Source organism: Homarus americanus, unplaced genomic scaffold (assembly GCF_018991925.1).
Source record: "Homarus americanus isolate GMGI-L3 unplaced genomic scaffold, GMGI_Hamer_2.0 scaffold4582, whole genome shotgun sequence".
In the NCBI taxonomy this organism is placed as follows: domain Eukaryota; kingdom Metazoa; phylum Arthropoda; class Malacostraca; order Decapoda; family Nephropidae; genus Homarus; species Homarus americanus.
Genome location: NW_024715597.1, coordinates 140,473 through 153,473, shown reverse-complemented (window position 1 = coordinate 153,473; position 13,001 = coordinate 140,473). Strand labels below are relative to the sequence as shown.

The window sequence follows — 13,001 nt, the reverse complement described above, 5'->3', positions numbered from 1 at the left end:
TAAGATGTAGAAGAGAGAGAGAGAGAGAGAGAGAGAGAGAGAGAGAGAGAGAGAGAGAGAGAGAGAGAGGAGAGGGGGAAATACAACGAGAGTAAACATCATCAGAGAGCCTCAGAGATAAACAAAAATAGCGACGACATCAAAAGCTCAAAACGCCTTTAAAATATAAACAAAAGAGAAGTGTCCTTAAGATGAAGCAGACGACGACGTACACAAAGACGGTGTAAGTAAGTCAAGATAACCAGAAGGCAACGATAACACGGCAACAAGATACAACAATGGGAAACTCTTGGTTATCATAATGCGATCATGACCAAGTTTGGCCTAGACCCGAGGGTACTTGGCCAGGTAGAGGAACGTGTGGCCCCAGACCTAAGTTACCTGGCCAGGTAGGTAGAGGAACGTGTGGCCCTAGACTTAAGTTACCTGGCCAGGTAGGTAAAGGAACGTGTGGCCCAGACTTAAGTTACCTGGCCAGGTAGGTAGAGGAACGTATGGCCCAGACTTAAGTTACCTGGCCAGGTAGGTAGAGGAACGCGCCGCATCATTATTAAATCGTTACTTGGGCAACGAGTCGCTCACGAGGCTTTCACACCCTGGGCCGGTCGCGATGACCCGCCTATTGTCTCGCTATCACAAATTCACCTCACATAATTTGATATCGAATTTTTGCCCGTCGCTTAATTATGGATTCCTGAGTCAGCAACTTGCGTAAATCGAATTAGGCTACCGGCGTACCACAGGGCGCTGGTCGAGCTCCCACTCGGTTGCTGGTGCTGGCTGGCCACTGGCAGGAGGGAGAGTTGACACACCTGCACATTGTTCCACACACACCGCTCATTCGCTGTAATTACTGATATCACGCGTTTGGGAGGATGAACGTCCCTCTGGAAAACATTGATTGATCGCTTCCCGCAGCTTCAAATAATTACCTACGACGAGTATTCTCAGAAGAAGGCGGAAGTCACGTGTTCAAGTGGTGTGCAGTTCCTTAATGTTTCTGAAAGCAGTAAATTATCGGGGAATAATACGTCGGCCAGCAGGTGAGGGAAGGTTGGCCTCAAGGCTTCCCCATCCACCTCGCCGACCCTGTCGTCGACGTGAGCTCCTCGCCTCGTCATCGTCGCCCCTCCTCCCCTCGACGGCCACATCCACCCCATACAAGTTTTGCTAAAACAACGCAAACTAAACCTTATTATTTTCGCCAAGACAAAACCCGTGTCTCTCAGGGGCATGACCGCGGCTGATTACAAGGCGTGGGTGAACAAATACGCTCATTGTGCCACAAAATAGGTTCCTACACACCACCTGAAAATCCTCTCAAAGGGCTCTCGGTTGTGAACAGTTCTTTCACCAGGCGTGAAATCCGTGTGGCAAATTGAAGGTGATGCTTTTCAGAGCTCCTTTGTGGGGCGATGGGCGTGGAGCTGATCACAGGGTCTGTGTGCTGACGGAGGGGGAGGAGGGTCCTGCTGTGTTACTGTAGGGTGGAGGAGGAGGGAGGTGTTGTGTTACTGTAGGTGAGGAGGAGGAGGTGTTGTGTTACTGTAGGGTGGAGGAGGAGGGGAGGTGCTAGTTACTGTAGGGGGGGAGGAGGAGGAGGTGTTGTGTTACTGTAGGGTGGAGGAGGAGGGAGGTGGAGGGAGGAGGAGGTGTTGTGTTACTGTAGGGGTGGAGGAGGAGGGGGGGAGGTGTGGGTGGAGGAGGAGGAGGTGTTGTGTTACTGTGGGAGGAGGAGGGAGGTGTTGTGGTAGGGGAGGAGGAGGGAGGTGTTGTGTTACTGTAGGGGAGGAAGGAGTGTGTTACTGTAGGGGAGGGAGGAGGAGGGAGGTTGTGTTACTGTAGGGGGGAGGAGGAGGAGGGAGGTGTTACTGTAGGGTGGAGGAGGAGGAGGTGTTGTGTTGCAGGGGGAGGAGGAGGGAGGTGTTGTGTTACTGTAGGGTGGGGAGGAGGAGGGGGGTGTTGTGTTACTGTAGGGGTGGAGGAGGAGGAGGTGTTGTGTTGTTGTGTTACTGTAGGGGTGGAGGAGGAGGGAGGTGTTGTGTTACTGTTGTGTGGAGGTGGAGGAGGAGGGAGGTGTGGACTGTAGGGTGGAGGAGGAGGGAGGTGGTGTTGGACTGTGTAGGTGGTGTTACTGTAGGGTGGAGGAGGAGGGAGGTGTTGTGTTACTGTAGGGGTGGAGGAGGAGGGAGGTGTTGTGTTACTGTAGGGTGGAGGAGGAGGGAGGTGTTATGTTACTGTAGGGGGAGGAGGAGGGAGGTGTGTGTTACTGTAGGGTGGAGGAGGAGGGAGGTGTTGTGTTACTGTACTGTAGGAGGGGAGGGAGGAGGGAGGTGTTGTGTTACTGTAGGGTGGAGGAGGAGGGAGGTGTTGTTACTGTAGGGTGGAGGAGGAGGGAGTGGAGGGGTGGAGGAGGAGGAGGTCTTGTGTTACTGTAGGGTGGGAGGAGGAGGGAGGTGTTGTGTTACTGTAGGGGTGGAGGAGGAGGGAGGTGTGTTACTGTGGGGGAGGAGGAGGGAGGTGCGTTACTGTAGGGGTGGAGGAGGAGGAGGGGTTGTGTAGGATGGAGGAGGAGGTGTTGTGTTACTGTAGGGTGGAGGAGGAGGGAGGTGTTGTGTTGTTGTGTTACTGTAGGGTGGAGGAGGAGGAGGTGTTGTGTTACTGTAGGGGTGGAGGAGGAGGGAGGTGTTAGTAGGGTGGAGGAGGAGGGAGGTGTTGTGTTACTGTAGGGTGGAGGAGGAGGGAGGTGTTGTGTTACTGTAGGGTGGAGGAGGAGTGTTGTGTTACTGTAGGGTGGAGGAGGAGGAGGTGTTGTGTTGTGTTACTGTAGGGTTGGAGGGTGGAGGGAGGGAGGTGTTGTGTTACTGTAGGGTGGAGGAGGATGTTACTGTAGGGTGGAGGAGGGGTGTTACTGTAGGTGGAGGAGGGAGGTGTTGTGTGTTACTGTTACTGTAGGGTGGAGGAGGGAGGTGTTGTGTTACTGTGGGTGGAGGAGGAGGGAGTGTTGTGTTACTGTTACTGTAGGGTGGAGGAGGAGGGAGGTGTTATGTTACTGTAGGGGTGGAGGAGGAGGGAGGTGTTGTGTTACTGTAGGGGGGAGGAGGAGGGAGTGTTGTGTTACTGTAGGGTGGAGGAGGAGGAGGTGTTACTGTAGGGTGGAGGAGGAGGAGGTGTTATGTTACTGTAGGGTGGAGGAGGAGGAGGTTGTGGAGGAGGGATGTTGTGTTACTGTAGGGGTGGAGGAGGAGAGGTGTTACTGTAGGGTGGAGGAGGGAGTGTTGTGTTACTGTAGGGTGGAGGAGTGTGTTACTGTAGGGTGTTACTGTAGGGGTGGAGGAGGGGAGGTGTTGTGTTACTGTAGGGAGGAGGAGTTACTGTAGGGTGGAGGAGGAGGGGTGTTAGTGTGTGTGTTACTGTAGGGGTGGAGGAGGGAGGTGTTGTGTTACTGTAGGGGTGGAGGAGGAGGAGGTGTTATGCTACTGTAGGGTGGAGGAGGGAGGTGTTATGTTACTGTAGGGTGGAGGAGGGAGGTGTTATGTTACTGTAGGGTGGAGGAGGGAGGTGTTATGTTACTGTAGGGTGGAGGAGGGAGGTGTTATGTTACTGTAGGGTGGAGGAGAATTGAAAGGAAGGAGAAGGAAGGTAGAGGTACAGTGTTATTAAAGGAAGGTGTTATATGTAGGTAGGAGCAGAGAGAGAGATATTACAACCTGTATATATAATAATTGAAGCAAAGAATCCCACCATAACTGAATGTCTTGTGACCTAAACAAACTAATCACTGTTGGCTTTACCCATATACTTAAAATACTAAAAAAAACAGCAGTTGTATGAATGTCTATCTGACCTGTGAAGTAAACCTGTTAGATGTCGGTCCTATAATAAACTGATTTACAAGAATTATAAAGCTTTGATTATTTTTCTCCATGTGATTTGTTATTCTATTATAGAATATGAAACCTATCATCTTTTATAACTTATAGATAACAATTGATTTGGAATATAAGTTACATAATTTCACATGAATAAGATTATGAAACATGTAAACTTTTCTTCTCGGTTTAAATGAGAAATATAAACACACTCCTGAAGTGATCAACAACATCCAAATGACCGTAAAAATCACCAAAATGTTTATAAAGTATTTACACTAATTCATTACTTCTTGGGAAAATAAATTATGAAGAATAGAAGACTTGGGAAACTACCAGAGTCAGTACATGTCTTAGGCCTATATTATATGACTTTTTTGCTATGCTCTTTATAAGTTATATTGCTTAATTCCTTTATAGAATTAGGTTCTAATGTTCTGAAGGACAATTTAAAACCGTTACTATACAGGTGTAGATTTACCTGCCTTAAAAAAACATTATGGCGTCAAATATAACCTATTGACGTCACTGGAGACCAAATGCTCGAAAAGATCATCAAGTAATTAAATTTATACTACCATTTTATTTTATTTATTTATTATCCATTTTCTGTAAAAGGTCAATAATAACACTGACGAAAATCTGACCCAAGTTGACCTTTCATTAACATTAGACGAGGGACTTTCAATTAGTTATAGCTGAATGTATAAACAAGTCTTTTCAGTATAACTTTCCATCTTTCTTTCTTTCTCGTCGACAATGACTCTGTGTTTGTCCTGCCTTTGTGTGTGTGTGCGTGATTCTCCTTGCGATTTCTTTACTTCTGACATATATCACGTTTTCTCTCTCTTACTCACTTGTTTTATCGAGATTCTACTTCAGTTAACATCTTGTTCTTTCATTCCGACTGTGTCATTGAATTGTTTGGAATAATTTAATAGATAACTTGTTTGCAGATGTCTTGTTTTGTTTACCCTTGTTTGAGTAATTTGATGGTAGTGGTGATGCTGGTAGTTGTAGTGGTGGTGATAGTGGTTGTAGTGGTGGTGGTAGTAGTAGTAGTAATGTTAGTGGTGCTAGCTGGTGGCGGCGGTGGTGGCGGCGCTGCGTCATGGTGTAGTAATTACTGTGGCCGCGCGACTCAGCGGGCCGCCACCACCCCCCTGGCCTTCACCTTGCCTCCGCCGCGCCACAACATCACCTTATCGTCGGCACCATCATGCTATTCCAGATAAACATCAAATCGTGTTTTCCTTCTAAATTTAAGGTCGATGTGTCGCTCCCTGTGTTGAGGTGCTGGGTAGGGGAGGAGGGCGTACCTAGGTTTGTTTTGTCAACTGCATTCTTACTGCCAGGACCACCCAGCCGTCGCCGCAGGGATTGCTTGATGAGTTATTTTGATTGTAATGAGTAGTTGTATTTGATTGTAACAATTAATGTAATGTACTCTGCTGATTGCTGTTTATTGCCGCTATGAATAACAGTGGTAATGAAGGTGATAAAACGATCCTCTACCAAAGAAGTTGATGGAGTATCATCTATTCGTTTACAGTGGAGAACATGCGAGGGTTGTAGAGCACCGCGGCCCAGGAGTCATTGTGGGCAAGTGATATTTCTTCTTGACTCCACCTTATTAAGTGCTTTATTTACTGGTTCAGGTCATTAATTTCGTTAATGATGATCTTACACGACAAGTGCCAGTGTTTGTAATGGTAACGCATTATTTTAACAGCTATTCCTGCCTGTTACATCAGAGGTAGGCAACGAAAACACGTGAACACTAAACCTGCATCACCAAAAGTGATCTATATTTCCTCTGCAGGTCCCCAGTCTCCCCGGGTGTCAGGCGATAATTTCAACCAGACGATTGGCAGCAGCGACATGTTCACCCACTGGCAAAGGAACCAGGCTGCCGAACGTACGGTGAATATTATGACTCTGTGACCCTGACCTCTGACCTCTTGAATTTTATAATTCAGTAAGGAGCCTCCTGACACTACCTTCTGTTACGATTAAATTACCAGCCTAAAGGGTGGTTGATCCCCCGGGGTGAGCAACTGAACATTGATCACCCCGGGTGATCAACTGAACATTAAGTACCCCCGGGGTGATCAACTGAACATTCATCACCCCGGGGTGATCAACTGAACATTAAGTACACCCGAGGTGATCAACTGAACATTGATCACCCGGGGTGATCAACTGAACATTGATCATCCCCGGGGTGATCAACTGAACATTGATCATCCCGGGGGATCAACTGAACATTAAGTACCCCCGGGGTGATCAACTGAACATTAAGTACCCCCGGGGTGATCAACTGAACATTAAGTACCCCCGGGGTGATCAACTGAACATTAGGTACCCCCGGGGTGATCAACTGAGCATTAATTACCCCGGGGTGATCAACCAAACTCTAAGCAACCAGGGAGAATCACCTGAATTTCAAGTACCCCGAAGGGATTAATTGAAATACAGGCAGTCCAGGGGATCTATTGAACTATAGCTTGGGTCATTAACACGTGCCGAGGACGATACGAGTTGACCTACGTCTCAGGAGCCAGAATTTAGGGAATAATATACATATTCATCAATAATAAGAATACGAGTTGATACCAAGCACCACACGTGTCCTCCAGCACCACACGTGTCCCCCACACCATACGTGTCCCCCAGCACCACACGTGTCCTCCAGCACCTCCACACACGTGTCCCTCCAGCACCACACGTGTCCTCCAGTGCCTGTCCTCCAGCACCACACGTGTCCTCCAGCACCACACGTGTCCTTCCAGCACCACACGTGTCCTTCCCAGCACCACACGTGTCCCACCACATATACGTGTCCCTCCAGCACCACACATGTCCCCCCAGCCCACACGTGTCCTCCAGCACCACACGTCCCCAGCACGTGTCCTCCAGCACCACACGTGTCCCAGCACCACACGTGTCCTCCAGCACCACACGTGTCCCCTCCAGCACCACACGCCCTCCACACGTGTCCCCACCACCACACACGTGTCCCCACACCACACGTGTCCCCAGCACCACACGTGTCCTCCAGCACCACACGTGTCCCCCACCACACACGTCCCAGCACCACACGTGTCCCCGTGTCCTCCAGCACCACACGTGTCCCCCAGCACCACACGTGTCCCAGCACCACACCTCCACACCAGCGTGTCCCCACACCACACGTGTCCCCCCAGCACCACACGTGTCCCCCAGCACCACACGTCCCCAGACCACGTGTCCCCCACACACCACACGTGTCCCCAGCACCACACGTGTCCTCCAGCACCACACGTGTCCCCAGCATCACACGCGTCCCCAGCACCACACGTGTCCCCCAGCACCACACGTGTCCCCAGCACCACACGCCCCAGCACCACACGGGTCCCCAGCCCCACAGCACCAGTGTCCCCCAGCACCACACGTGTCCCCAACACCACACGTGTCAGCACCACACACTGTGCCCCCCAGCACCACACGTGTCCCCAGCACCAGCACCACACGTGTCCCCAGCACCACATGTGTCCCTGTCACCACACGATGTCCCCAAATATGTAACTGTATATTTCAGCCTTCTTGCTGCCTCTTTCAAAAACCGTTAATTATTATTATTATTATTATTAGCACCACACGTGTCCTCCCCAGCACACACGTGTCCCCAGCACCACGTGTCCCAGCACCACACGTGTCCCCCAGCACCACATGTGTCCTTCAGTACCACACGTGTCCCCAGCACCACGCGTGTCCCTGAGCACCACACGTCCCCCAGCACCACACGTGTCCCACCAGCACCACACTTATCTCCCAGCACCACACGCACCACACGTGTCCCCACACCTCACCACGTGTCCAGCACCATTTTGTCCCCCAGCACCACACGTATCTCCCAGCACCACACGTGTCCCCAGCACCACACTGTCATGCAGCACCACGTCCCCAGCACCACACGTGTCCCCCAGCACCCACACGTGTCCCCCACACGCCCCACACTTGTCTCCCCAGCACCACACGTCCCCTAGCACCACACTTGTTTCCCAGCACCACACGTGTTCCCCAGCACCACACGTGTCCCCAGCACCACACGTGTCCCGCAGCACCACACGTGTCCCCCAGCACCACACGTGTCCCCAGCACCACACGTCCCCCAGCACCACACTTGTCTCCCACCATCACACTTGTCTCCAGCACCACACGTGTTCCCCAGCACCACACGTGTCCCCAGCACCACATCTCCCCCCATCACACTTGTTCCCCAGCACCACACGTGTCCCCCAGCACCACACGTGTTCCCCAGCACCACACGTGTCCCCCAGCACCACACGTGTTCCCCAGCACCACACGTGTCCCCCAGCACCACACTTGTCTCCCAGCACCACATGTGTCTCCCAGCACCACATGTGTGCCTCCGCACCACACGTGTTTGTTGCCCCCTCAAAAAGATTGGTTATTCGCCGGTAATCACACACTCAAGGAGTATTTAATCTAGATTGATAGTCATTCGCTTCACTGCGCCTGATTAGTGGAACTACTACCCCTCCCACCCTTCCCCTATACCTCCCACAAACACCCTCTCCCTTAACCCTTTCCTATATATATATCCCCACATCCATACCCCTCCCCCGTCCTGAACCCTTTTCTACCCATCACTCTCCATATTCCCTCTCACACACTTCTTCCTTCTCCATCCCAAACCATTTCCTCCCTCATCCGTTCCCATCCCCCCATTATCTACTCCCCAAACATCCCCAGACAGACAGACAGAGACAGACTCAAGTCCCTCGGAGTTCCCGCGCCCGAGCTCCTCAGTGTTTACTTAACATTCATGCTTCCCAAGCTCACCTATGCCTCCCCTGCCTGGTCTTCCTCCCCAATGCCACATAGCGTAAACACCTAGAAAAGAGTGCAAAAGAGGGCATGCAAGATTATTCTCTCTCCTTCCTACTCCATATATCACGAAGTGCTCAACACACTGACCCTCTCGGCTCTCTTTGACCATCACCACGACCTCATCTGCAAATTTGGTGAGAAGGTTCTGCACCATCCTCGACACCGGCTCCTACTACCACCGGAGATCCCTCGTTCGAGAATTGTTGTTCGACGCCACAACCGCATCCAGCCCATACGAGCAAGAACTGATCTCAATAAGAACAGCCCAGTCCCAACCATTGTAAAAATTATCAATAACTTGTAATCAACCAGTGTATTCACTCCCTGTCAGTCAATCTTACCGTTTTACACTGTTACTATATTGAAATGTCCTGTAGTATGACCTTCTCCCCACCTAGTTATTATATATCATATTTGTATCACTTATGTTACTTGTATATTATTTGTCAATCAAGAGACCCATTCACCAATTATGTAACTGTATATTTTCAGCCTTCGGGCTGCCATGCTCTTTCAATAAACCGTTAATTATTATTATTATTATTAGGGACAGACAGACAGAGACAGAGCCAGACAGACAGACAGACAGACAGACAGACAGACAGACAGACAGATAGATAGATAGATAGATAGATAGATAGATAGATAGATAGATAGATAGATAGATAGATAGATAGATAGATAGATAGATAGATAGATAGATTTCGAATGAATGGAGAGAGAGAGAGAGAAGAATTAGAAGTGAAGAGGAGGATAAGGATATTAGTGAGATAACTAAGAAGTGGAGGAATATCTGTGTGTGTGTGTGTGTGTGTGTGTGTGTGTGTGTGTGTGTGTGTGTGTGTGACTCACCTACCGCATCCCTTTCTCCTCCACCTTTCCGTTTCCTTCCTTTATTTCTTACTCTCTTCTTTCATCTCTCCTTTCTTCCCTCCCTTCTCCGATCAACCCTCCCTCTCCCACTTCTCCATTTCACTGCGTCCTTCTTCTACCTCCCTCTTCCATCTCCTTACCTTCACCCATCCCTCCCTCTTCCATTTCTCTCCCCCCCGTCTCCTCCTTTCCCTCTACCCCCCTCCTCCTCCCCAGGCACAGGGGTCAGCTGTTGTGTTTTGGTTTACCTGATTAAGATGTGATGACGTTTCTCGCCTTCCACAAATAATAAAAAAATAATTGTATCATCAAAATCAAAATCTAACATGAAAAATTGCAGAGAGAGAGAGAGAGAGAGAGAGAGAGAGAGAGAGAGAGAGAGAGAGAGAGAGAGAGAGAGAGAGAGAGAGAGAGAGTAACAATTTAGTATTCTTAACCTGTCATATATGTTCCCTTCTCCACGCCACACCTTGATGAGTTTATGTCCATTATTCAAGAAGAAACACTGAACATGAGCACCTGTCCTTAAGGGTTTGGTGGTAGTCACAGCCACGGGTGTAAACAACACGTGGTAGTCACAGCCACAGGTGTAAACAACACGTGGTAGTCACAGCCACGGGTGTAAACAACACGTGGTAGTCACAGCCACAGGTGTAAACAACACGTGGTAGTCACAGCCACAGGTGTAAATAACACGTAACACCTTGGTGGTAGTCACAGCCACAGGTGTAAACAACACGTGGTAGTCACAGCCACAGGTGTAAATAACACGTAACACCTTGGTGGTAGTCACAGCCACAGGTGTAAACAACAGGTAACACCTTGGTGGTAGTTACAACCACGGGTGTAAACAACACCACTTATAAACACAACACTTCCTTAATGAACTATAGTGACCAGGTTCACGTTGCTGCTTGGTGATGTAACTAATGAGTCCGTCTTGTTCTAGTCACTGCACAGATGTTCTCTGGATGGTGCGTCACCATTACCTTCACCACACTAGTTTGTGTTACAGGTGATTATGTAGTGTAATAATACACCTGTATACCTGTAACTTGTATTATATTGTCCTGTACATTGTCATCTCATGTCCAATGGTCTAATTCGAGGTAATAAAAATAGTTATTTATTAGAATTAGTATCACACACCTACATACATACACTCACACATACACACGCATGATACGGAAGGACTGGTATAATTATTTTCACTTTTCTAGTCGTTTTTTCTCGGCATGACAGTAGGTAATGATGATAACATGAATGGTGAAGCAACATACAGGAAACATACACTACACACTATATGAGTGGGTGGCGGAGATTGGTGGGCGGCAGGGGTGGTGGGCGGGTGGGTGGGTGGAGCAGTGGGGTGGTGGGTGGAGCAGTAGGGTGGTGGAATTGGAGCAGTGAGATTGGAGGGTGGAGGGGTGGGCAGTAAGCGGCAGGGGTGGTGGGTGTGGAGCAGTGAGGTGGTGGGTGGAGCGAATGGGGTGGAGGGTGAAGGGTGGAGCAGTAGCGGCAGGGTGGTGGGTGGAGCAGTGAAGGTGGTGGGTGGAGCAATGGGGTGGTGGGTGGAGCAGTGGGGTGGAGGGTGAGCAGTGGGGTGGAGGGTGGGGCAGTGGGTGGTGGGTGGAGGCAGTGAGGGTGGTGGGTGGGTGCAATGTAGGCGGCAGGGTGGTGGGTGGAGCAGTGGGGTGGTTGGTGGAATCGGAAGAGGTGGTGGGTGGAGCAGTAGGGTGGTGGGTGGAGCAATAGGGTGAGGTGGGTGGAGCAATGAGGGTGGTGGGTGGAGCAGTAGGGTGGAGGAGGTGGAGGCAATGAGCGGCAGGGTGGTGGAATTAGGTAATTATTGGTGGGTGGAGCAGTAGGGTGGTGGGTGGAGCAGTAAGCGGCAGGGTGGTGGGTGGAGCAGTGAACGGCAAGGTGGTGGGCGTGACTACCAACAATTATTTCTATAAAAGTGTTATTGATTATATTATGCCGAAGTGGAGAACCCGGGTCAGGTCGCTACCTCCGAGACCCACACCCCGCCGCCCAGACACCCCAACACTCCACAACTACGCGCCGCCACACATCCGCCGCACACACACACCACCAACCACATACCCACCACCACACATCACACCGCCCCACACCACCAACCACATACCCCACCACCCACACATCACGCCGCCATAAACACCACCAACCAAATACCCGCCACCCACATCACCGCCCATACACCCCAACCACATACCCACCACCCACATCACACCATACCACCACAAATACCGCCACCCACACATCACGCCGCCCCACCACCAACCCATAACCCCACCCACACACACCACCAATCACATTCCCCACCACCACACATCCGCCGCCACACCACCAACCACATACGCCACCCACACACCAACCACATACCCGCCACCCACATCACGCCACCCACACACCACCAACCACATACCCCACCACCCACACATCACGCCGCCCATACACACCACCAACCACATACCCCACCACCCACACCACCAACCACATCCCCGCCACCCACATCCGCCGCCTACACACCACCACACATACCCGCCACCCACACACACCACCAACCACATACCGCACCCCCTACGCCACCCACACACCACCAACCAACCCCCCACATCCGCCGCCCATACACACCACCAACCACATACCCCACCACCACACACCACCAACCACATACCCCGCCACCCACACATCACGCCACCCACACATCCGCCGCCCATACACACCACCAACCACATACCCCACCACACACACACACCACCAACCACATACCCGCCACCCACATCACACCGCCCATACACACCTCAACCTCATACCCCGCCACCCACCCACACACACATCACCAACCACATACCCAGCCACCCACATCACACCGCCCATACACACCACCAACCACATACCCACCACCCACACATCACGCCCCACACAACACCAACCCATACCCCACCACCCACACATCACACCGCCCATACACACCACCAACCACATACCCACCACCCACATCACACCGCCCATACACACCACCAACCAAATACCGCCACCACATCCACCGCCCCACACCACCAACCACATACACCACCCACTCCACCACCAACCATACCCCGCCACCACATCACGCCACCCACACATACAACCAACCACATACCCCGCCACCCACATCACGCCGCCCATACACCACAACCACATACCCCCCCACACCACCAACCACATACCCCGCCACCCACATCACGCCGCCCATACACAACACCAACCACATCCGCCACCCACACATCACGCCACCCACACATACAACCAACCACATACCCACCACCCCTCCGCCGCCCATACACCACCAAC

General features: G+C 51.2%; 1 protein-coding gene across 1 annotated transcript; it reads left to right on the top strand.

The window, feature by feature from the left end:
• The first annotated feature begins 309 nt into the window (after positions 1–309).
• On the top strand, positions 310–8,339 carry LOC121857908 (soluble scavenger receptor cysteine-rich domain-containing protein SSC5D-like). The gene is made up of 4 exons (XM_042354154.1): positions 310–389; positions 5,627–5,795; positions 6,994–7,435; positions 7,753–8,339. The coding sequence occupies exons 1-4, from the start codon at positions 310–312 to the stop codon at positions 8,337–8,339; spliced, it is 1,278 nt and encodes a 425-aa protein (XP_042210088.1).
• The last annotated feature ends 4,662 nt before the right edge of the window (positions 8,340–13,001 follow it).

What these genes read in the sequence shown, in the direction of transcription:
- LOC121857908 (XM_042354154.1), top strand. Translation starts at nt 310, where the DNA reads ATGACCAAGTTTGGCCTAGACCCGAGGGTACTTGGCCAGGTAGAGGAA. An exon ending in GACCTAAGTTACCTGGCCAG is followed by an intron (nt 390 to 5,626) that starts GTAGGTAGAGGA and finishes CTGTTACATCAG; the next exon opens with AGGTAGGCAACGAAAACACG. An exon ending in CACACGATGTCCCCAAATAT is followed by an intron (nt 7,436 to 7,752) that starts GTAACTGTATAT and finishes TTTGTCCCCCAG; the next exon opens with CACCACACGTATCTCCCAGC.